At 35.0% G+C, this 25,111-nt stretch overlaps 3 protein-coding genes across 22 annotated transcripts; all 3 read left to right on the top strand.

Moving 5' to 3' along the window:
• Window positions 1-104: 104 nt before the first annotated feature.
• LOC127241608 (uncharacterized) lies at window positions 105-5,723 on the top strand. 4 transcript variants are annotated; one of them, XM_051260747.1, is made up of 8 exons: window positions 105-285; window positions 1,770-1,855; window positions 2,140-2,449; window positions 2,544-2,637; window positions 3,025-3,142; window positions 4,358-4,585; window positions 4,675-4,796; window positions 5,231-5,723. In XM_051260747.1, the coding sequence occupies exons 1-8, from the start codon at window positions 283-285 to the stop codon at window positions 5,311-5,313; spliced, it is 1,044 nt and encodes a 347-aa protein (XP_051116704.1). In that variant the 5' UTR covers window positions 105-282; the 3' UTR covers window positions 5,314-5,723. The 4 variants fall into 4 exon arrangements, with proteins under 4 accessions (XP_051116704.1, XP_051116707.1, XP_051116705.1 ...); XM_051260748.1 differs by lacking the exon at window positions 105-285 and adding an exon at window positions 312-1,402; XM_051260749.1 differs by lacking the exon at window positions 105-285 and adding an exon at window positions 312-519.
• A 2,080-nt stretch (window positions 5,724-7,803) lies between these two features.
• On the top strand, window positions 7,804-19,817 carry LOC127241651 (probable disease resistance protein At4g27220). Of its 15 annotated transcripts, none has more exons than XM_051260797.1 (7): window positions 11,122-11,149; window positions 11,901-11,957; window positions 12,756-12,814; window positions 12,904-13,309; window positions 13,742-13,839; window positions 14,311-17,212; window positions 19,311-19,817. In XM_051260797.1, the coding sequence occupies exons 4-6, from the start codon at window positions 13,291-13,293 to the stop codon at window positions 17,173-17,175; spliced, it is 2,982 nt and encodes a 993-aa protein (XP_051116754.1). In that variant the 5' UTR covers window positions 11,122-11,149; window positions 11,901-11,957; window positions 12,756-12,814; window positions 12,904-13,290; the 3' UTR covers window positions 17,176-17,212; window positions 19,311-19,817. The 15 variants fall into 15 exon arrangements, 9 of the variants coding, with proteins under 9 accessions (XP_051116754.1, XP_051116753.1, XP_051116752.1 ...); XM_051260796.1 differs by having other exon boundaries at window positions 11,131-11,149; window positions 11,891-11,957; XR_007836585.1 differs by lacking the exons at window positions 14,311-17,212; window positions 19,311-19,817 and adding an exon at window positions 7,804-7,943 and having other exon boundaries at window positions 8,222-11,149; window positions 11,891-11,957; window positions 12,904-13,184; window positions 13,742-13,840.
• Window positions 19,818-20,142: 325 nt separating this feature from the next.
• Window positions 20,143-25,000, top strand: LOC127241735 (uncharacterized). 3 transcript variants are annotated; one of them, XM_051260914.1, is made up of 7 exons: window positions 20,143-20,606; window positions 21,067-21,196; window positions 21,288-21,484; window positions 21,565-21,684; window positions 21,803-24,345; window positions 24,451-24,523; window positions 24,651-25,000. In XM_051260914.1, the coding sequence occupies exons 2-7, from the start codon at window positions 21,100-21,102 to the stop codon at window positions 24,801-24,803; spliced, it is 3,183 nt and encodes a 1,060-aa protein (XP_051116871.1). In that variant the 5' UTR covers window positions 20,143-20,606; window positions 21,067-21,099; the 3' UTR covers window positions 24,804-25,000. The 3 variants fall into 3 exon arrangements, with proteins under 3 accessions (XP_051116871.1, XP_051116872.1, XP_051116873.1); XM_051260915.1 differs by having other exon boundaries at window positions 21,568-21,684; XM_051260916.1 differs by having other exon boundaries at window positions 21,803-24,337; window positions 24,651-24,820.
• Window positions 25,001-25,111: the final 111 nt, after the last annotated feature.

Genomic DNA, 25,111 nt, shown 5'->3' on the forward strand with positions numbered 1-25,111 from the left:
TTACGCCATAAATAAAAAGAGTGTTACGTGCATTTGTTAGTATATAACTAACTAATAAACCCATTTACCAGCAGAAATCTTCATTCATATAATATCATATCATCTACAACATATGGCAGCAAAGCCAAGACGAGACGTCTCTTTCTCGACTTCGCCATTGCAGCCAAAGCGCTGAGCGCCAAAATGTTTCTGTAGATTGTATGTCGGGACTTTGAGGGCCGCGCTTGCTACGGAAAGCAACGACATAAGCTAGTGCTTTTTTGCGGCTCGGACCCCACAACAATGGTGACCTACCTGCGAAAGATAACCCTTATTAAACCCTACTGGCTATTTATTAAATGACGTCGATTTGCTTTATTATACTTTTAATTAGTGTTAATATCCACGGGTTCTTTTTGAAGTATTTAATTAATTATGTTTTGTAGCGAATCTTGCAATTCTTGGAAGGATGTGCTTGTTTTTTACTAGTTTTTTAATCAACTCCCGTTTCTTGATCTTCGCGATCTTTATGGCATTTGTGTACGTGCGGTGTAAATCGTGTTTTTCGATTCTTTTTGACCCGATTGAATGCAAATAGTAAATTGGGGGAGGAGGTTTTCTAAAGATTGCGAAATAGATTAAATAAATTATGCCCGACAGTGTATCTTGAGATATGGTTCTTGATGGCTGTAGATAATTGCTGTTGTTGAATGCTCGTGCTTATCATCTAAAGAGTTCTTGATATATATATATATATATATGTATATATAAGAGTTCTTTCATGTGTACCTTGTTTGAAACTAATTTGCGCAATCGCTTGTAGTTTTATTGGATCAAATGGCTATTTAAAAATGTTTTAATAACTCAAGAGTATAATTGAAATAAATGGGGATAAATCTGATTACCTTGTATTAAGATTGCATATATAAATAATGGCTCTGTTATTATGTATGATTGTATATGAAAGACTTCGGTTTACCCTATCAGTCCCAATAAGCATTTTATGGAATCTGTAACAGCTGAGGGTATTTGAGATCTTGGTCAAGTTAATTATAATCGAGATGATTGATAATGGTCTTGCATTATTAGTCACCTGAACAAGTTGGGCTACTAAAGAGATTTGTTAAAGTGAAACGTAATGTATATGATTGATGGTTTTATATTGTTGAGTTAAACCATTTTGGCCTTGACCGACAATTGTTATGCTGCATATTCACAATGTATAGCATTGAATGATGACTTCTCATCATAATAGACCTATATATATATACACACACACACACGCACGCACGCACCCACAGCCATCTATACATGTGTTTATATGACATAAGAAGACTTCTCCGGTGGGCTGCTGCCAACTGGTGTAGAATTGACCTTCAGATGGTTCTTATGCATCTCATTGCATACATGCTTAAATCCTTAGGTAGAAAAGCTTGAAGATGTTTATATCTTCTTGTTTTTGTATAGTTAATGCAGTTTAGACTAATATGAATTTATCTTTGAATTGTTGCATGGTGCATAGCTTATTGGTTGGTTATTCTTCTACTGGAATTCACTCTTGAATTGTTTGACCTCTGCTAGGTTTCATTAGTTTAGGTTTTTCTGTGATTGTGCCCCCTGAGAGTTCTTTTTCAAATTATTTAATGCTGTGGTGCAATTGCTATGGCTCTTTAGTCTGTTTTGTAGATAAGGAACATCTGGCAACATTAATCTGTGTTTTTTGCACGAGTTGTTATTATTATATCTAATTTTATTTAATAAGACATTATCCTGCTGGTGATGTGCATTAGATGGTGTGCTGCGACATTTGTGGTGATATTGGTGTTAAAGAAGCCATAATCTTCTGCTGCCGTTGTAAGAGTAGTTGTGAGCACATGTGAGCCCTCTCTCTGTGAATGTTCTTTTGTGTGTGCTCCTCCCCTTCTTAATGCTATTCTCACTTGTTAGTTATCCATTTCTGTTCATGTCTTTTTAATTCAATAAATGAAAAGGAAAGCAAAGATGTTATAGCACTTGTCTTCTTGTTCCATATTTTAAAATAATTACATGATTCCTTGCTTGAAACTATGCTTGTCTTACTATACTTGAATATTATGTCAATTTATTTATTTTGCACTTTCCCCCTATTGTAATTCTATTAATCACAGCAACTAATATCAGGTATTGCATGAAAACTCTTCTTCTGGAACATGATGATTGGATTTGTGAGGACTGTGAATCTAGATCTAAAGTGTTATCTCTAGCGTCTCCTATGACTGAACAACTACCTTGCATTTCAAAATTATCTCACCCCTTAGAAGTGCATAATGATAAAGTAAAGAATGTACAAAGGAAAACATTGGTGGATTTACAGAGGAAGAAGGTTTCATTTGCTTTGGGAAAGGTCACGTCAGGAAAGACTAAATACGTCTGTCCTGAAGAAGCAACGCCACTCTCACCAGGAGCCGATAACTCTCTGCCCATTTTAAAGGTTACTTCCACTAAAGCCTTTTTTAGCAGGGATTACGAAATATGAGAGATCTCTTATTAGGGCCTATAATTGAATGACTATATTCTTATTCCAGGGCACTTCTCATTCAAGACCCAATGAGAGATTCAACACTCAAAGGTCTGATAATCTGGAGACCTCTAAACAGGAAAAAGCCGATAAACTTTCAGGTGATTGATTTGTTTTTTTTTTTTGTTTTTTGCATTGAATTTATGCATATGATACATGAGATCGGTACTTTTTTCCGCATTTGTGTTTCTCTGCTTTCTGGAGAAATGGTAGAAATCTCTTCTTGACCTTCAATTTGACATCCTGTTCTGCACATTCATGCTTTATTTGGAGTATGAAAGTTTTGAGGTATATATGTAAATTTAAGAGGTGCATTAGAAGAACTTTTTAAAGAAAGTACCTGCTCTTCATGATACACTGTGATTGACAAACCAGAAAATTTTTCCTACGAATCTCTCTGAGAAGCATCGTAATCCTAATATTTAATTCAGGAGGTATTAAATGAAATATCTTGCAGAACTTTTATTGGTTAAAAATATCTATTTCAGGTGGTAATGGTTGCAAAACTATGGAGCTCAGGACCTCTAGTATCAGACATCTGAACAGAAATCTTTTGTCTGATCACGACACACATGCATACACACCTGCTTTGGGTGCCTCATGGCTGTAAGCATCTTTTGTAATATGAGACTTCTACTTGTCTGTATAGTTATTAGAAACAGTCAAAATTTAAAGAAATTTGAAGTACCTTCTATTTACTAGTTTCTCCCGTCCTTCTCTAGGATGAGAATTCACATGATTTCGGTAGGATTTTCTCATCCCTCCATCGTCCTTATGTTGCTAGCTGCATAAATTTATTGATGTACTAATCAACTGATTCTCGCTACTGAATTGTGGCAAAACCGTACTATTGAGTCATTAACCTCGTTCCATGATCGAGAAATTGGCTATTGCCAAGCGGGGGCATCCTCTCTTAGGGAGGCTTGTGTCTCGGGTTTGAACCCGGGTGTGTGTGTGTTCAAAAAGAAAAAAACAATCGTGCCATGATCAAACCTAAGTGAATTCAGTTCTCTCCTTATCTAGCATAAACCTTAATATTGTTTAACCTCGTATCACCATAGCATCATGATTAGTTTTTAACAGTTCTACAGCTTCAATCTTACATCTTTTTTTTTTTCTTAGGCCAATGTAGGTATTTCCAAAAGGAATAGAATGAGTTATGGACCATAATAAGAGATTTCTCATACTTCAAAATCGGTACCAGAAAGGGCGGTAGTGGGGAGTAAGCTTTAAAATGGGCTGAGATTTATTGGCTCCTGATGAGAGTAGAATTACTTCTTCAGGACAGATGTATTTAGTCTTTCCTGTTTTGACCTTTCCCAAAATAAATGAAACCTTCTTCCCCGGTAAATCCACCAATGTTTACCATTGTACATTCTTTACTTTATCATTATGCACTCCTAAGGAGTGGGATAATGCAAGGAGACATATTTGACACTGCAAGTTGTAAAGTTATTTATATTATATTATCACTTTGGTCCTTGAAGTTAAGCAGGAAAAGAGTTATTTGTTGATATGCTATGATCAATGTGTAATATTATTACTGCCAAAATTAATTTTGGTTCACATATTATTCCATGATTCTTATGTGGAATATGTTAATATTAGTTATGGTGATGACGATGCTGGTTTCGTTGTCTCGAAGCACACCCTACCCATTCCCACCATTGAGTGAATGGAATGGGTAGGGACTGCCTCGAAACAGCGAAACCCGCATCATCTTCAACACCGATCCTTAAATAATAACCATTAATATTAATCTAAATATCTATCAAGTTATTTACATCACATTATAATACATAGTTCACCTTCATTTTCTAGAGGAACCTTCAGCATCCATAATTTTAGAAACCGGGAACTGAATCTTCATGTCCGTGCTCATTCTCCTTCCCGAGTTCGTAAAATGGTGCATGAATTCTCGAAGAAAATGCCTGCAGTACTTCAATTTGAATTGGTTTCTTGCAAAAAGTTCTGGGTCTACTTTTTCAAGTGGTATTTTCCAGATACAAGAGACATTGGACTTTATTTCTTTTCACGTGATGCAGAGAGGTGTGTCTCCCTTTTCTGTTCAGGAGCTTAAGAAAGCACTTCCTATTTAACTTGTTTGATGAGTTTTTGGACACTGATTGCACTTATAGGTGCACTGATTTTGTCTCGTTTCTGGAAATCATAAACGAGGAGAACTTGGCATTGAGGAAACAGATTGGTGAAATAGAGCTTCTTGTTTTCACTTCCAAACTTCTGCCTGTCGATTGTCAATGTGAGTTTTATATATCCTTAGGACAATGCACTATCAATTTTTGGCGACACATTTCCACTTTCAAATTCATAACTTCAAGTTCCATTCTTGTTTCATAGAGCCAGAATGTCTTTCGTCAGAAATAATCTACAGATTCTGGTTTATAATAAATGACTAGTTTTCCGATTAATATGGTGTCTGAATCTTTACATTCTATGAATTAGTGCTATCTTGGTTCTCTACTTGACAAAATAATTTGGTTGCAAGAATTGTATATTATTTCAATATGGCTGAAAAATATTGGAATTTCTATTTTTACTTTCGAATACTGCTTACATTCTCTTTTCTCCATCCACCAATGTATCTAAAATCCTTTTTTAATGTCGATCATTTGTTGACAGAGCTTATCTAATGTTTGAGACTCAGCATTATTTACTTTCAATATTGTCTTGCAGACTGGCAAGGAAAGTACTACCTCTGGGGAGTGTTTCATCGTCCAAAACAGAACCCTCTTGGTGCCTCAACAATATGCTACTGAAATTGTTGGGACAATCTTGGGATGATGCTCCGGGGACGGTTGTTGTGGGTATTGACATTTTGGGTGGAGTGTTTCTGGAAAAGATAGATGTTCAAATATAAAAATAAACTCTAAAAGAACGAACCTACATGCATTAGCTATGAATAATAGACCGTAATAAAAATTTATGATTGTCTGTGAAGTTAGATTTAAGTATGTGCCGGGTTTTGTCCTTTGGCATAGCAAGAATATGGTCTCTGTGGATAGAGTATGAATAGCAGATGTTATCAAAGCTCGAGTTCAATGCTGAAATGCATTGTCACTTAATTGCTACCAAATCATTAGATTTCGTGTATATAAGATAATGATCGTAGTATTGGCTGATTTTATAGCTTCAATTATTTATTATTGAATATAAAGCTGGTCGTTTAACCTCCTATTTGATATTGTTGAATATATATTTGGCGAAATTATTCTTGTAAATTTAAGCTTTTGATGTCGTGATGTGTATATGTAATATGTAAAGGAAAATTTAAGTAGTTTGTAAGTATTTAACAATATTTATAGATAATCAGTATGCTTTGTGGTTAATTTTATACATGTGTAATTTAATTTAATTTAATTTGTTTTTGGATTAAGTTGGGTATGAGTTAAGATTAACCAAGCATATATGAAGCAGTTGAAGTTGAAATAGGAGAATTTGTGTGAAATACAGTAAATTGTGCTGAAGATTTATAGATCTCACCTCTATAATTTTAAGCCTTGTTGCCGCTTGTATTATTTATTTGTATTGATAGCTTTTTTGGATAGATTTTATGAAGCTTGAATGCCCTTTTGGTATGAATAGGATGGTGTGATTGTTAGAACATCACTACATTTGATTATATTTGTAGAAAGATTATATATGTAATTAATAAATGCATGTTCTTATAAATCAAATTTTTAGACCAAAAGATCATTTAAAATTAAATTAGAGCTCAAGGTTTGTGTGACTATAATATGTGGTGTTTATTTGAGTTTTAGATAGGAAATTTTTTTAATTGAAATTAAGTTTTGATATAATGGTTTAAACAAAAATTATTGTTGGTTGTGATGTTTCTAATGAATTTAGATTTTTGATGTAATATTTTGAACTTTAGGTGAAAAAATAGTTTTATCATTTATTGCATAGTAGCATTAAATGCATATTTAAAAATAGAATTGTTTTTCTAATTATTTTTTTCAATAGGATTCCCAATATATATAGGGTGTTTATTTGGAGGATTTGTTAAAATTTTTACTCTTCATTGATTTTTTTTTTTTTTTTTTTTCATTCGAAAATATCAAATCAAATATCTATTTTTATTTTTTAATTATATTAAAAATTAATTTTACATTCAAAATTTCACCTCAATATCTATAAATATCAAATCATGTAATTGTTCAAATTCAAAAGTTTTACCGTTAAAATCTCAAATTGACAAATTTGCCCTTAATTGTATGGTAGAGATTAAAAGTAATAAATGAATGAAGGGTAAAATTATAAAATTTGTATTTAAAAAAAGAAAATAGAACAATGGTTGATGGACGTCCCATATAGGAAAGCCGTAGGACATTAGTTTGTGGACGGAGAGAGTATATTATATTCTATCATCTTATAAAAAAGTAATATTCTGTATAATTTTTTGTACCAAACACAACTTTATTCTTCCCCTTTTTCATCTAATGTCTTTTAAGGTTTTTATGTGATTATTGCACAAGGTGTTCCTAGTGAATTGTATTTTTAACTCTATTTACTTGATTTTATTTTTTTTGTTTGCCCAAATCATCAATCACAAAACTATACTTGATGTGATATTTTGAAAAAATTACTATAATAGTAATGTCAAGAATTGAAATATAAAAATAGCAAAAAAGCTTAAATTTCTATAAGATTAAATATTTGTGTTAAAAAGAGATTTGGTGTTCTAACTTAAAATTAATTATTACTAAAGTGCAGTAGCTTTCACCCTTTACCCTAGTGTGTATACTCTGAGGTAGCGATAGCGGATTCTCACGATCATAAAAAGAAAGAAAGAAAAAAAAAAAAAACCTAAACCAGACCTAATTACCTGTAAATATTACTCCTTCCGTCCCACATAATTTGTCCCTATTTTCTATTTTCGTCCGTCCCACGTAACTTGTTATTTACTATTTTTGAAAATATGATTATGCACTTTAATCACATTTTAAATCTTATAATTTTTTTTATTTTAATTAAATTATTTACTTATCTTAATCTTAATCTATAATTATTTTTACTAAATAACAATTTTTTTTTACTAATATACTTCTTAATTACTTACTAATTATACTTTACCTAAATTCTCACGTCTACATTAACACACCGATGTTACTTACTTTCAATTCGAAATTTCAAATATTTACAATGTTTGGTTCATGTTTGCGCATTGGATTCCTGTGCAGACACACTACTATCTCTTCGTTGCAATGAATGAGAGCCACACAAAAACTTTGACTTACAAGTCAAGACATTTGTTTCTGTTTCTCCATTATTATTATTATTGGGTTTGCTGCTTGCTGCCTTTTCCCTTTCAGATCTCATTCAACATTTCCGGGTTATAAATTGTATTTTGCAGTGCAACCTCTCCTTGATTTTGATTTGAGCCCAGGTGATAATGGTCTAACTCAACCTTTTTGTTCTTTGTATATTATGTTTTGATTTTGTTGAACTTAGCATGTTTAATTTATTTATCAATTCACTCTTCCTATGTCTCGTTCACATGCGTGTGTATAGATATTACATATATGTATATATCCATGCAGGTAGTTTTAATTGTAATTAACATTTACTTTAAATTGATTATGTAATGAAGATGTTATTTCTCATAATATTTTAGTCACGTTTCAAGAAAGAAACATCTGATATTTTAGTTCAAATCTGCCACAGGAAGTGTAGAGGATAAGATGGAGTTTGTGTATAAGTTGGGGGAGACATTTTTGTCTAAGTTAGCAGAGAAGTTGGTGGATATTGTGCTCAGCAAAAAAGACGAGGCCACTTTCGATTCTCTGCAAGCTAACATGAGGTTACTGCGTGCTAAAGCATCTGATGTCGAAGATGCAATCAAGAAGGATGAGCAATCTGGTAAAAAGAAAAGGAAAAGAGAAGTTGGCGATTGGTTAGAACAAGTTCAATCAATTGACAATGAACTTGGTATGTTGGAAAATGAAGTGCGAGTGGAAGGCTTTGTGACGCAATTCATTGGTGGGGGTCGAGCAGCAAAACTAGAAGCAAGAGTGCGCGAGCTGGTTGAGCAAAGACAGCATTTTGGTGCGCTTGTAGTTGATGATTGCGACATTAAGGGAGACAAGTTTCGAATTGGGGAGTTAGTTGGTGAGCAATTCAAAAAAAATTTGGAAACAATTTGGAGTTTCTTGTCATCTGATGGGGTGCCGAGCATTGGGATTTATGGCATGGGAGGTGTTGGGAAAACAACACTTGCCAAACATGTAAATAATCGTCTCCAAGAACAAAGTGGGGAACGAGTTGTATGGATCACGGTCTCTCAAGAGTTTACTATCTCAATGTTGCAAGATGAAATAGCCAGATCCATAGGCCACGATCTCTTAGATGAAAGGGATGAAGATAAAAGAGCATCGCGACTGAATAGTGTGCTGTCCAAAAATCAGAAGTTTGTTTTTGTATTAGATGATGTTTGGAGGTATATTGATTTGAAAAAATTGGGAGATCCACTATCTGTAAATGGATGTAGAATAATGATAACCACTCGCTCAAAGAAAGTGTGTGATCAATTTGATTGCAAAAAAATAATGAAGGTGGAGACATTGCAAGAAAATGAAGCGTGGATCTTATTCAAAGATACACTTGGTCGAGATGTGAATCTAACTTCAGAAATTGAAGAAATTGCCAAGTGTATGGTGAAAATATGTGATGGTTTGCCGCTAGGTGTCATCACCATGGCAGGAAGCATGAAGGGTGAGACAGAGGTCCATGTATGGAGTGATGCATTGGCAGAATTAAGGGCATCTATCATGGGGCAAGAAGACATGGAAGTATATGTGTTTAAAGTTCTCAAATATAGCTTTGACCGATTGAATCGATGCAAAGGAAACAATAGAGGGTATTCAAAGTTTCAGCAATGTTTCCTATATTGCTCCTTATATCCAGAAGATTTTGAGATACCAGAAGAGTTTTTGATCCGATATTTTATTCTAGAGGAGTTTATGGAAAAAAGAGATAGTCGGAAAGAACTGTTTAACCATGGTTGCACCATACTTGACAGATTGGTGAATGTTTGTTTACTAGAAAGAGCAAATCCCGGAGTAGTAAAGATGCATGATTTAGTGAGAGCTATGGCATTAAAGATCGCCGAAGGTAAGACTGTAGTTATAGCTGGGCACCGCTCCTTGAAGGATATTCCGACTGAAGAAAAATGGGGCAATGACGTTGAAAAGGTATCTTTGATGCTTAATGGCATAGGAACAATACCGGATGAACTGTCTCCAAACTGTCCGAAGTTGACGACATTACATTTGGCGGATAATCCCGTGGATTTTATCCCAAGCTCATTCTTTTTGCATATGTGCAGTCTATTCATTCTTGATTTGTCCTGGACTAGAATCAAGAAGTTACCAGATTCTTTCTCAGACATGAAAAGCCTCAAAGCGTTGATCCTTAGACATTGTTCTAAACTCGAATGTCTACCCTATTTGGGAAAACTCAAGAATTTGAGGGAGTTGGATCTCTCATTCAGTGGAATACAACAAGTTCCTCAAGGGATGGAAGAATTATTCAATATCAATTTTTTGTCATTTATTGGAAAACACCACTTGAAGATGTTACCACGCTGCTTGGTATCAAAGTTTACACACCTTCAATGTCTCTATCTTCCATCTGATAAATATGCTCCAGTGGAAGAAATACATGAGTTGAAGCATTTGGAGGAGTTTCGAGGGACATTGAAAGATGTCGATGATTATAATTTGTTGATGAGAAACAGGTCAGGTTTAGCTTACTCCATTGCTATAGGATCTGACAGTAATAAGAATGCAGACTGGTGGGAGTATAATCGCTTGGAGTTCAATGATTATGACTTTCATTCAAGTAAGGACAAAGATGTGACTATACTGGCCGGAGACGTCGAATATCTACACCTGATGAAGTGTAAGGGGTTGAGCAAGTGCTTAGTGGAAGATCTCAAACTGGTTTTCAATAATCCCACATCAACAAAAAGCCTGAAAATTTGGAATTGTGAAGAAATAGAGTGCCTTTCAAGGATCGAACAATTGGCATCTTCATCAGCATCCATCTCATCACACATCCTTTTTTCGTCACTATGCACGTTGTGGATTGATAGTTGCAACAAGATCAAGAAGCTTGGGCTACCGGTTTTGCATCTCCAGAACCTGAAATATCTCACAATTGTTAAATGTGAAATGATAGAAGAGATATTTGAAATGAGGCAATTAGGCACCGGCGAAGGAGGAGAATTCAGAGAAGCATCTGTGGACTGCCTCCCCAAACTTGGGTATCTATGTCTTCTTAATCTACCAAAATTGAAGAGCATCTTCCACACAAGAACAGTCTGCAGTTCGACTTATTGTATCAGGTTGCAAAATTGCCAAGCATTGCAGAAGTTTTTTTTGGTTTTCGGACAGCCAGATGATGATGATGATATGCCTCCACCAACAGCTCTTGATGAAATTGAATTATTGAATAGTGAGAAGGAATGGTGGGAGAAGTTGGAGCTGGGGCATCCCTCTCACCATTCTCTCCTGCAACCATTCATTAAATGGAGATGAAGCCATGATCAGGTGGAATCACATGAACAAACTGAAGCTTCAAACTCCAAGCTGTGTAAGATCATTTATTTTAAGGTTAAATAATTTTTTTGCGTTTATTTTCAGTTATACTTTTATTGAAAATACATGATTTATTTTTTCAATTATCCAAAAAATATTTCCTCCAAGATGCTAAATCCTCTCTCTCTCTCTGTACAAAAATGTACTCATATCGTATTTACTTAAAAAATTTCAATCATTCTTTAAATTTCTACCTGTTACTTTCCACATATTTATACCATTGACACTGATAGAGCTTACATATTTTTTACACTCAATTTATTTTAATCTAAAAATTCATTACTAACCCAATAAAAATTCCATATTTGCATACTCCTAAAAAAGTACAAAAATACCATTAAAATACTATTTCTCTAAATCTTCGTGTTCAAAAGTTTTGAGCACACTTTTTGCAGGAGGGAGTATATATTAAGGGCTCACTTATAATAGTTTTTCCGTTCATAATAATCAAAATGAGTTGCAATACTTTTTTAAGCTATCTTTTTACTACATTTTAAAGGTAAATTTATACTTTCACCATTGTGGAAGAAGATGAAGCTAATGACCCTTTCTCCTTTGGAAGTAAAGATCTATTCATATATATATATATATGCAGTGTGCTCACTATCTTTAGTTAGTTTCAATTTCTTGGACAATAATGTATTCTTTTACAAGTTTTATCTTAATTGAGAAGTTTTATCTTAATTGAGACAAGTTTCCTTCACTAGTATTTGATTCATTGATTGTATCGAGCAAGGTTGTCACAGCGCCCTTTATGGCGAGACGCCTGTGGACCGCCATGGCGACAATATGGCGATCACGGCGTAAGTGTATAAAACTTATATGTACATATTATATCTTATATAAAATTAATGTTTATAATTAATTTTATAGTAACATATTAAGAAAATACAAAATAACTAACACATAAAATTAAATGATGATTTACAAATTAAAAATAGTAACTGTAAAATAAATAATAGATAATAATGTAATGCACTAAATAATAATACTATAATAGTATTTGAAAAAAAAAAATAACCCCTGAGTAAGAGAGAGTAAAGGAGAGCGGTTGTACGCTATGGAATGAAGCGGTTGTACACAATGGACAACCATGGTTAAAACCGGAAAGAGTAGAGGAGAGCGGGGGAGAGAGAGGGTAACAAGTTAGATTGAATCGGGTTCAAGATTTACGGGTTGAGGTCGATGCAGTTTGGGGGCTAGGCTGGAGATCTACAAGGCTCTTGGCTAGCCTGCCTAGTGCCATGGCATTGCCATGGCGTTGTTGAGGCATCGCCATTGCCTTGCTAAGGCCGACCCAAGTCACTTTGTTTAATATGGCGAGGCGAGGAGTCCTGGCGCTCCCCAAAAAGCGCCAGGATGCCATGGCGCCCGCCATGGCGACGCCATGACAACAGTGGTATCGAGCATGTTGAATGTAATAAAATAAAATGGTAGGAGTTGTAGCAAATAAAGGAATGTGGACTTCTCCATTGGAAGTAAAGATGTTGTTCACTCCTTTTTAAGAAAGTAAACCTGCTCTTCATGATAATAATACTTATACAAGAGGTATTAATGTTATATCTTGCAGAAGATTTATTGGTTACAAATTTCTATGTCAGGTTGTAGTGGTTGCAGTTCTATGGAGCTCAGGACCTCTAATATCAGAAAGCTTTTGTCTGTAAGGATCTTTTCATGCTTTTGTAGTATGAGACTTGTATTTGTCTGTATAGTCAAATTAAACGAAAATGTTTACCTTCAATTTTCCAGGATGAAAGTTCACTTGATCTTAATGTCCGCGATCACTCTCCTTTGTAAAATGGTGTATGAAATGAATTCTCAAGGAAAATGCCTGCAGTACTTCAATTTGAATTGGTTTTGAATTCGCCGTTTGGGAAGAGAAGTGCGAATAAAATGGAGGGAAGTTGGCACTTGGCTACATAGTTGGGGAGCTTAGACATAGTGTTTTACTGGGGGCTTCACTTATATTGTGTGTCTCGGAATGCAGAGTCAGTCCTGTGGTTACGGCGAATATTGTGGACCAAACTAAGGTCATTTATCGTTTGATCTTCAGCTTTTGTTAGCTCTAAAATGTGGTTCGGCTCGGCTCGGTAAAAATGTTGCAAGCCATCAACTCTTTTCAGCTTTCAGTCTCAAATGTCTCTTAACCAACAGGGTTGGTGTGTGTTTGTGATTTTATTTTTCTCTTTAATCTTCTATGTATATACATATAGTAAATATTAAATTTAAACTTTATTAGTATTATTAGAGTTGAAATGCATATGCATAGGAACAAATGTATCTCCTAATGCACATTTTCTCATCCTCAACTTGATATTTTTGATATGCATACATAATATATTTTGCTATAACAGATGGGCAACACCAAATCTGAAACATATACTGATATACAGATAATAGTTTATATTATTTGCATCATAATTTGATACAAGTAAAATATACTCTCAACATTTTCAATCTTTTTTCAAAAGTCATAACTAAAACACTTCATCATAGTGTGAAGGCTTTGACTTGAGTTGTGAGCCTTGCCTTCTTAACATTTGTTTTCTTTCTTCATTATTGGGTGTTGACTGTTTTTCTCTTTCAGATCTCATCCTTCATTTCCACATTCGAAATTGTATTTTGCAGTTCAGCATATCTCCGCTAGATTCGAGTTCCGATCGGTCTTCTACATTTCCATTTGAGGTGATCATCCTCCTAATCAACCTTAATTCCTTCTTCTTTGTTTCTGATGTCATTGAGAGCTCTTTCCCTATTTTATATACTGTTCTTGGAATTTGTTCAACTCAGCAGCATGTTTAATTAATTTATTTATTTTTCAATCTGCTCTTCCTATGCCTTGTTCCAGATAATTCTCTCTCTCTCTCACTCACTATATATATATATATATATAAATATACATATATATTATGTGTGTGTGAAAAGTAGGTTTGATTGTACGTAGCATCTAACTTTAAAGCTTTTGATTTATGTGAATGGATTGGTTAAGAGTATTTGATAATCTTTCAAGAAAAAGCAACTGATCAAAGTAGTTAGAGTACTCTTCCTTAATTTGCTGAATATATTTTAGTTCAAACTGATCAAACTATTCTTATTATGCTCTAAGATTATACAAATTTTGATGATTTATGCTATGCATATGTGCATATGTTTTAGGCAGACAGTGTGAAGGATAAGATGAAGTCATTGCTGTTTAAGTTGGGGGAAACATTTTTGTCTAAGTTAGCAGAGAAGTTGGTGGATATTGCATTAGGCGAAAGAGACGAAGCCACTTTCGAATCTCTGCAAACTAACATGAGGTTACTGCGTGCTAAAGCATCTGATGTCGAAGATGCAATCAAGAGGGATGAGCAATCTGGAAAAAAGAAAAGGAAACGAGAAGTTGGCGATTGGTTAGAACAAGTTCAATTGATTGACAATGAGCTTGGTATGTTGGAAAGTGAAATGCGAATGGAAGGCTTTGTGACACAATTATTTGGTGGAGGTCGAGCAGCAAAACTAGAAGCAAGAGTGCGCGATCTGGTTGAGCAAAGACAGCATTTTGGGGAGCTTGTACTCGATGATTGCAAAATCATGGGAGACAAGTTTCAAATTGGGGAGTTGGTAGGTGAGCAATTTAAGAAAAATTTGGAAACAATTTGGAGTTTCTTGTCGTCTGATGGGGTGTCAAGCATTGGGATTTACGGCATGGGGGGTGTCGGTAAAACAACACTTGCCAAGCATATAAATAATCGTCTCCAAGAACAAAGTGGTGAGCATGTTGTATGGATCACAGTTTCTCAAGAGTTTACAATTTCGATGCTGCAAGATGAAATAGCCAAATCCATAGGTCGTGATCTCTTGGATGGGAGGAATGAATCGAAAAGAGCATCACGATTGAATGCAATGCTATCCAAATTAAACAATCTTGTAATTATCTTTGATGATGTTTGGAAGCATATTGATTTGAAAAAGTTAGGAGATCCGCTCTCTGTGGATGGATGTAAAATAATGATAACTACTCGCTCAAAGAAAGTTTGTGATCAATTTGATTGTAACAAAATAATGAAGGTGGAGACGCTGCAAGAAAATGAAGCATGGATCTTATTCAAAGATACACTTGGACGATATGTGAATCTAACTTCAGAAGTCCAAGAAATTGCCAAGTGTATGGTGAAAGTATGCGATGGTTTGCCTCTAGGTGTCATCACCATTGCAGGAAGCATGAAGGGTGAGACTGAGGTTCATGTATGGAGTGATGCATTGGCAGAATTAAGGGCATCCATCATGGGGCAAGACGACATGGAAGAATATGTGTTTAAAGTTCTCAAATACAGCTTTGACCGATTGGATCGATGTAAAGGAATTAAGAAGAAAGGATATTCAAAGCTTCAAAATTGTTTCCTATATTGTTCCTTTTATCCAGAAGATTGGGAGATAAAGGAAGAGAGTTTGATCCGATACTTTATTCTTGAAGAGTTTATGGACAAAAGAGATAGTAGGAAACAACTGTTTATCCAAGGTCGTGCCATAGTCAATAGACTAGTGGATGTCTGTTTATTAGAAAGAGTCGATTCCAAGAGGGTGAAGATGCATGATTTAGTGAGAGCTATGGCGTTAAAGATCGCGGAAGGTAAGACTGTGGTAATAGCCGGGCACCACTCCTTGAAGGATATTTCAATCGAAGAAGAATGGGGCAATGACATTGAGAAGATGTCTTTCATGCATAATGACATAGGAACAATACCGGATGGATTGTCTCCAAACTATCCCAAGTTGTCGACTTTACTTTTGGCGCATAATTATCCCTTGAACTTCATACCGGATTCGTTCTTCTTTCAAATGTGCAGCCTCTTCATCCTTGATTTGTCCTCGACTAGAATCAAGAAGCTACCGGATTCTTTCTCAGACATTAAAAGCCTCAAAGGGTTGATCCTTGCAGGTTGTTATGATCTTGAATATTTACCCTACTTGGGAAAACTCGAGAATTTGAGGGAGTTGGATCTCACAAAGACTGCAATACAGGAAGTGCCTAGAGGGATGGAAGAATTATTCAATCTCAATTTTTTGTCGTTTAGTCACACCGACAGCTTGAAAATGTTACCAAGCTGTTTGGTATCGAAGTTCAGGTATCTTCAATGCCTTTATCTTCCTCATAAGATATATGCTCCAGTTGGAGAACTAATGGAGTTGAAGCATTTGGAGGAGTTTCGAGGGACATTGAAAGATGTCGATGATTATAATCTGTTGATGAGAAACAGGTCAGCTTTAGCTTACTCCATCTTTATAGGATCGGATAGGAATAATATTGCAGAGTTGTGGGCTTATAATCATTTGGAGTTCCATGATTATAACTTTGATTCGAGTAAGGATAAAGACGCGACTATACTGGCCGGAGACATCCAAGTCCAATATCTACGATTGATCGAGTGTCAAGGATTGAGCAAGTGTTTCGTGGAAGTTCTCAAATTGGTTTTCAATAGTCCCGTATCAATAGAAAGCTTGGAAATGGGAGATTGTGATGAAGTAGAGTGCCTTTCAAGGATCGAACAATCGGCATCCATCTCATCACATGGCTTTTTCACAGCACTTGACGACCTGCATATTCATAGGTGCCGCAAGATGAAGAAGCTTGGGCTACCAGCTTTGCATCTCCAGAAGCTGAGAATTCTCACAATTGACGATTGTGAAATGATCGAAGAGATATTTGAAATGAAGCTGCAATTAGGAGAAGCATCTATGGTCTGCCTTCCCAAACTAGAGTGTCTATATCTTCAAAATCTACCGAATTTGAAGAGCATCTGCTATTCGACGACGGTCTGCTGCTGCTCGATTCGTGATATTACATTGTATGAATGCCGAGCATTGCACAAGTTTTCTTTGGTTTTCGGACAGCCATACGAAGCGCCTCCAGCAGCCCTCGGAGCTATTCATTTAATGGAGTTTGAGAAGAAATGGTGGGAGAAGTTGGAGCTGGGACACCCCTCACACCATTCTCTCCTGCAACCTTTCATTCGATGGGGGAGTAGAGAGTATCTTTAACATCACCTCAACAGGCTCCAAATGCATATTCCAAACTGTAAGATCATTTATTTTTAGTATCTTTAAGATATTTTAGATATTTAGTTTTACACTTAGGGTGTGTTTGTTTGAAGGATTTTGGAGGATTTCTACTATTCATCCAATTTTTCCCCCCAAAAACATCACATCAAACACCTATTTTTCATTTTTTATATTATACTTAAAATCAATTTTACATTCAAAACATCACATCAAACCCTATTTATATCACATCATACAACTATTCAAATTCAAAATTTTTACTATTTAAATGCAACCCAAAATCCAAACCTCCAAACAAACACACCCTTAGGGTGTGTTTGTTTGGAGGTTTGGATTTTGGGTTGCATTTAAATAGTAAAAATTTTGAAATAAAATAGTTGTACGATGTGATATAAATAGGTGTTGCGTCATTGTATTTAATATTAAAAGTATTTTTATATTTGTATAATTTTTTGTATAAATTTTCTTCTATTAGTATTATAAAACGCCAATGAAAGTATTTTTGTAATTTTTTCTTAATTTGTACTAGTCTTTTTTGATATAATAATTAATATTCAAAGATCAACACTAAAAAGTAAGTGAGACATTTAGAGCCGTACACGGATGTAGTATAAGAAATGAAAGATAGGTGCTTGGTTTAATATTTTTTGAAGAAAAATTTTGATATTTAGTGAAAATATGGAGAAATCCCCCAAACAAACATACCCTTATGGGCTATTTGTTTCAAGGATTTGATAGGATTTCATGGAATTTGGATTTTAAAATCCCATGAAATCCATGTTTGGTTCAAAAAAAAAAATGATGGAATTTAAAATGATGGGATTTAAAAACATGGTCTAAAATCCTACAAATGAGGGATTTATTAGTAATGGGGTATCCCCTGTTACTTTTAAATCCCATTCCATGGGATTTTAAGTTTTACTTTTATATCCTTATATAAAAAAAATATATATATTATATATTATAAATATCTTTATATAAAATTAAATTAAATAATTTTAAAATTAATTTTTATTTGAATTATATATTAAATTAAATTAATACTATTATTTTTTATGGTAAAATATTATTTAAATAAATTAATAAATTCATTGTTTTAAATTGTTATTTATTATAAATTTTATTTAAATTATAAAATTATCAGAATGACAATAAGTCGGATTCAGCCGGAACTGAGATCCGTCCCGAATATATATATTGTTAGACTTTAGATCCAAATTGGATCTGATTATACCAGATCCGACCGAAACTATACCCGGTAAAATCCGATGGATCTAACAAATTCAATTCTTTTTACGATTCTTAAATTTTAATTTAAAATTACGTATGTACCGACCCAATATATATTATTTATGTATTTTAGAAAAAAAATATTATAATAAAATAATAAATAAATTAAAATTAAAAAAATATTTTTAATATAATTATATTGTTAGAAATTATTTTTTCATATGTATAGTCGATATATTATTAATATTATAAATCGAATCTGGGTGCGGGTATAGTCCGCTTAGACCCTAGACCCGATTTGGACCTGATTCGGACCCGATTAAAATACCCATAATTTGACCCGGATCAAGATCTAATACTCAAATAATTGGACTCAACTTCAAATAAATAGGTCGGGTTCGAGTCGGGTTTCGAGTTTACGATAACCTATTGTAAACCCTATAAAATTATTAATACATTTTCAATTTATATTTATTATAAATTAGATGTTTAATTTATCAAAATAAATAAAATTCATAGGGGGGACTATTATGTCATTTAGAATATAAAAAATCCAAATTCTTCCGCTCATATAAAAAACAAACAAAACGTGAGAAATATAAATCCACATAATTTTACTAACCAAATATGATTGCAAATCCTAAATATAATAAATCCTATCACATATAAATCATGTTTGTGAAATCTCAATCCCACAAAAAAAGTCCATGAACCAAACAACCCCTTAGTATATTTAGATTGAGATGTGGTCTTATCTGATTAGATTATTTAGATTTGAATCTATAAGACTGTATGTTATGCCTATTTATATATTCTATCTTCGTTATGAATAATAATGTAAGTTTTGAGTATCTAATTATTTTCTGAACAACAAATATGCACAGGCAGAAGATATACTGTAACTTAAGCATTTGGAGGAGCTTCGAGGGCGAGTTAAAGACACTTGCGACTATAACCGGTTGATTAGAAGTAAGCCGTGTTTAGCATACCACGTCACGGTAGGATTCGATAGGCCGTACCAATTGTGGGACTTCAGAAGTTACAATCAGCTCGACTAATCGAAATATGACTTCAATTTGAGGAGGAACGACGAGGATGTTACTATGTTGGCGCAAGATATCCGACGTCTAGGATTGGATATGTGTAAGGGATTAGGACAATGCATCGGCGAAGATCTCCCGCGATTACTAATCTATCCAACAGTCGAATGAAAGTTTGTGGATATGGAATTGTGAAGAAGTGCATAGCCTTCTGAGAATAGATCGATTTTCCGATAGAGATGGCGCCTTCGCAAGCCTTTTCCTCGTCTCTTACAGTCTTGCGGATTTTTAAATACGAAGATCATCTGTTGTGACGACATTATGTTGTTCGATTCGAGAAGTTAAGCTGACAATTTATTTTTTTTCAAATCTTCTATTATTTTATTTTAATATTCTTTAACATAATATTAAATTTAAACTACTATTTAAACTAAAAATTAAAACAAAATTAAAAAATATATATATACACACTTTCATATAAATAAACATAATATAGTTGAATTTGTTTGATTGTATTTTAAATATAAATTTTAAATATTAAAAATTCTAACTTATAAAAAAATCATTAGTTTTTTTTTTTTTTTTTTTTTTTAAATATTGAAAATAAATATTATCAAAAGTAATTTCTAATATATAATAATAATACAGACAACCATCCAAGCCCTCGTTCATTGTTATGCGAGTTTTGGGACACAACCTGAAAATCCTCTGCCACGTTACGAGCTGAAGGATTACGATCGAATTGGAATCTCGGTGGAACAGTGATCGAGTTTGGAGAAGAAGAAAGTCAACTCTGCAATTAATTCCAGTTTTTTTTTTTTTTTGTTAATCTTGGAGACGCGGCACTCTCCTTGTTTAAAGGGATTCCATTGAAGAAAACCTAGCAGCATTGGGACGAGATCCTGTATCCAGTTTATCATCTCTGTCAATGATAGAATTTATCCCCTGATTAATCATACTTCCTCTTCGGCCCATGGATGAGCGAGATTATGCATCAGTTTCAATAGCTTTTTTCAATCGGTTGAAACAGTTCTCACAAACGGTTTGTTGGGATCTGGTACCATTAACCTAAAAGGGTGCAGAGCGTTGGTACATGAGCCATCAGAAATTGGAAGGGAAAACCTCTCAAAAGTTTGCAAGGTAAAATAATTTGTTGTGGTTTTGCATCAAATACGTCTTAGCATGGCTTTGTATGTTTGGAATTGGTTGGGTGATGGAATATATCGGACTTCTTTTTCTTTCTTTAAATGAAATATACAGTTGAACGGAAATAGAAAGTAGGAATGAGAACTTAAATTGAGTTGGTTATGGATGTTGTTCACAGTGGGCTTCTTGTTCAATTTGAATCATACAAAATAATTGAAATTGAAGATGCAATCATATTGTTTGTTAATTGCTGCGGGAATTTCATGGTTGAATTGTGGAAATCGACAGCATAAATGTTTGTACAGACAGATTACAAGGAACATGACTGTACGGTTGCTTAATGTCTTGTGCTTCTCTTATAGTTTCATACTTTCATCTAGGCATTTGTTTTGGTTGAAGATTTGATTTGCATTTGTGGGTTTTTTTTTTTAAAGTTTGACTTAATGGATGTCAGGGTGTCATCTGTGAAGCTTTAAGCCAGTCATTTATGGATCTTGAGCTGTCCTGTACCTCAAGCCTTCCATGGATTTGGGCTGTGGAAACTCTAGCACACGCTGATCACATAGACACATATCTTCTAATAGGTAAACTTGGCAGCACTGTTTATTGCTGATTGAAGAATTACTTTGTCATTATCTGTCAAGAGAATTGAGAGTTCTTTATATTTGGTGATAGATTTGCTGGAGAAGACACCAGAAATAGGTGATGATATTGGCCGAAATGCTAGAGAAGCGGTGTCGTTGAAAATTTTAGAGAATTTTTTGGTTCAAAGAGCCCCTGCAATTCCCGAATCATCTTCTCACTCTATTGAAAAGATTATGTTAGAACCATCCGAAAATTGTGAAGATGTTCTAAAAAGAATGTTGGCTGAGGTACTTCAAACTTTTTACAGTATTTAGTGAAACTAATATTCAATATATTGCATCATTAGGAAAGTTGTTATTGTGGGCAGAAGTGTAAGCAGGCATCACCATCATGCCTGAAACTTGCTGATCTAGAGATTAACAAATGGAATCTTCAGCCCTTTATACGACATAAACGATCGAGCTTGGCCGTATATACTCTGAAGCAGGTACACGGAAATGTTTAATCATTATATGCCACAAAATTTAGCATGAATACAAAGTGGTTTAGCTTCACTTTTGTTTGATTATTCACCTGGAATTTTATTATTATTTTTTTTGAAACAGCTGAAAGATGCAATTCTCACAGGAAAGAATCCTTTGCTTGCTTCCTTGAAAGAACAAAGTGGCTTATCTGTTGGAAACCAACCTCAAAATGGAGCTAGAATCGACGGTGTTACCTGCAATGGCATTACACCGGGACTTAGTACTAATGATGAAAGGTTGCTGCCAGTTAACACAAAGAGAAAAGTCCAAAGTGAAAGTGCAGAGGGAACATCGTTTGAGAATCAGATCGAACCCAATAATGGATCTGTCAAGAAGCATAAACCTGATGCTGTTTTCACTAAACCATATGTGAATGATAAAAATATGCCTTCAGGTGAAGATACACAATGTGCATCTGCAGCATTTATGGAACAAAATGACGGAGACAGGTGCAACTCAGATAAAAATATGCCTTCAGGTGAAGATGCACAATATGCATCTGCAGCATCTATGGAACACAGTGATGGAGACAAGTGCAACTTAGATAAAACAAATCATATTGCGAGCGTAGGGATTGATGAACCTCCTGAAGATGATAATGATCGACAGCAAACTTCTCCAAAGGGACTTGCTAGGGTGGATGAAGTTTTGCATACTGAGAAGGAACATGAATATGACATTGGGAAAACAAATGGCGACGACATTTCTAGTGGTAAGGGAGGAATCAATTATGATGGTGCTGATTTTGCTACCAAGAATACTTCTTTGGATCATCAGCTTCCTGCTAATTGTAACGAGTGTACTTCATCGGAGGGGCTTGGAGGCTGTGATGAAGTCCCTCATCAAGAACTGAATCCTCGATGTGATACTGACATGCAGAATGACAAATTTGATGGGAAGCAGATGAAAGATCATGATGTTGAATTGGACAAATTTGAGCAAAATATTTCAAGAAAATCTCCAAATGTCAGTGAAGCTGAAGGTGTCAATTTGTCAAGAGATAGCGATGAGCTTCTTGATGAGGATACTAGTATTGATGAACTGAAGCGAACATTTTTGTGCTCTCAGCCTGCATACAGTCAGGATCCTTTGGCAACAACTGATTGGACAGAGCTAGATCTTTGTATGAAATGCAACAAGGGTGGCGATTTACTGGTTTGTAGTTCCCACTCCTGCCCTATAGTGATACATGTGAGTTGTCTTGGTTCTGATGCAGTCTATGACACAAATGGAAAATTTTACTGCCCATTTTGTGCATATTCTCAAGCTGTTGCAAAGTACGTGGAAGTTAAGAAGCAAGCCTCCTTGGCAAGAAAGCATGTGGCAACTTTTATTCGTATAGGGACTTCAAAAGAATCTGAGGAACACTCTGACAGATTACACAGGACAGAGCAAAATCAGCAGGAACCCGATGATGGTTTGTGTAGAAGTAACAAAGTGAAGAGTGATGCTAAAGAAAAAGTCCGTAATCGTCAGCAGAGGAAGGAATTGGAAAATGAACCGGGAGGACCTTCAGGAGTGCATTCCTGTCCCAATCTTCGTTCCAGGAGAAGTGATATATCTTCAACCAATAGAACAGCTCATGGTTTGGACAAAGATAATCAAGAAGGGGAAAAAGGTACTGAGATATCCCAGTCACTGAGAATTCATGAAGAACCACAGAAAGATGAACTTGGAATCCATAACTCTCTGATAGAAAAAACATCCCACCAAGTTTCGAAGAGAAGTGATGTGTCTGAGAACTATGTTGACATCAGATCCAAAAAGGGAGATGTGTCTCCTCGAGGAACAGATGAGCAAATTGCAGAAAAAGTCCGTAATAAAATGCAGAGGAAGAAATTGAAAAATGAATCGGCAGGACCTTCAGGAATGCATTCGGGCCACAATCTTCGTTCCAGGAGAAACGGTATATCTCCAACTGATAGAATAGCTCATGGTTTGGACAAAGAAAAACAAGAAGGGAGAAAAACTACTGAGATATCCCAATCAATGAGAATTCATGAAGAACGACATAAAGATGAACTTGGTTTCCACAACTCTCTGATAGGAAAAACATCCCACCAAGTTTCGAAGAGAAGTGACGTGTCTGAGAACTATGTTAACATCAGATCCAAGAAGGGAGCTGTGTCTCCTCGAGGAACAGATGAGCAAACTACAAAAAAAGTCCGTAAGCAAAAGCAGACAATGGAATTGGAACGTGAATCGGCAGGACCTTCAGGAATGCATTCGGGTCACAATCTTCGTTCCAGGAGAAACGATATATCTCCAACTGATAAAATATCTCATGGTTTGGACAAAGATAATCAAGAAGGAAAAAGAAGTACTGATATATCCCAATCACTGAGAAATCATGAAGAACAACAGAAAGATGAACTTGGAATCAATAAATCGCTGAGAGAAAAAACATCCCACCAAGTTTCAAAGAGAAGTGGTGTGTCTGAGAACTATCTTGACATCAGATCCAAGAAGGGAGCTTTGCCTCTTCAAGAAACAGATGAACAGAAAGATCTCTCATCAAAGTCTGATACAATTGAGTTGTTTGAAACATCTGATGAAGACTTTAAATGCGGTAGTTCTGGTACTTCAAAGTACTCTACAAGACTTCGAAAACAGAAGGTGCAGCCGTAAGTTACTTTCAATTTTATCTGCTTCTCATGATAATTGTGTCGCGAGTTACATATTCCTCATCCATACATAAATTCTAAGATTTCCGTTATAATGGTCTGCAGGTCATATCCAACGATTCCTCCATTAAGGCGGAAAAAGCTTCCATGGACAAGCGCAGAAGAAAATGCATTGAAGGTAGAAATCATTGCCCTGATTTTGATGCATTTAATTGACAAATCCAGACAAGTACTTAGTTTAAGAATTTCTGAATTTTTTCTCTAGTCCTATTGTCGAAATGTCTTTCCCATTTTCTCTAAAACAGGAGGGAGTACGGCTACTGAGCAACCCCGGCGATAAGATTATGCCTTGGACGAAAATTTTGGAATTTGGGACCGGTGTTTTTGACAGAAGCCGCACTGCGATAGACCTCAAAGACAAATGGAGGAATATGTGCAAAGCAGGTTTGAAAGGCTAACGGAGTTGCGCCGTCCTGTGGTCTTTCGAACTGGTAATTTTACAGTACAGAGAAAGTTATTTTGAATCTAAATGCATCCTATGCTATGAATTTATGATCACTCTGATGTTGGAGATATCTTAGAGGTTTTCTTTGCTGTTGCTTTCATGTATATTTGTGTTGATATTGATTTGGGTATGAATGTACAATTATTTTTACATGCTTTCCTTGGGTGATATTTGTCTATGACTTGTTCAATTTTTTTTTATAAATTAGGGTGTGTTTTTATATTGGTCACCCTATATATCAAACTGTAAAATGAGAACTCG

Source organism: Andrographis paniculata, unplaced genomic scaffold (assembly GCF_009805555.1).
Source record: "Andrographis paniculata isolate CXL003 unplaced genomic scaffold, ASM980555v1 Contig83END, whole genome shotgun sequence".
In the NCBI taxonomy this organism is placed as follows: Eukaryota; Viridiplantae; Streptophyta; class Magnoliopsida; order Lamiales; family Acanthaceae; genus Andrographis; species Andrographis paniculata.

Coding starts and splice junctions, on each gene's coding strand:
- LOC127241608 (XM_051260747.1), top strand. Junction 2,450..2,543: donor ACTCTCTGCCCATTTTAAAG/GTTACTTCCACT, acceptor TTCTTATTCCAG/GGCACTTCTCATTCAAGACC. Junction 2,638..3,024: donor AAAAGCCGATAAACTTTCAG/GTGATTGATTTG, acceptor TATCTATTTCAG/GTGGTAATGGTTGCAAAACT.
- LOC127241651 (XM_051260797.1), top strand. Junction 13,840..14,310: donor CTTCTACATTTCCATTTGAG/GTGATCATCCTC, acceptor CATATGTTTTAG/GCAGACAGTGTGAAGGATAA.
- LOC127241735 (XM_051260914.1), top strand. CDS start 21,100: ATGGATCTTGAGCTGTCCTGTACCTCAAGCCTTCCATGGATTTGGGCT. Junction 21,197..21,287: donor AGACACATATCTTCTAATAG/GTAAACTTGGCA, acceptor ATTTGGTGATAG/ATTTGCTGGAGAAGACACCA. Junction 21,685..21,802: donor CCGTATATACTCTGAAGCAG/GTACACGGAAAT, acceptor TTTTTGAAACAG/CTGAAAGATGCAATTCTCAC.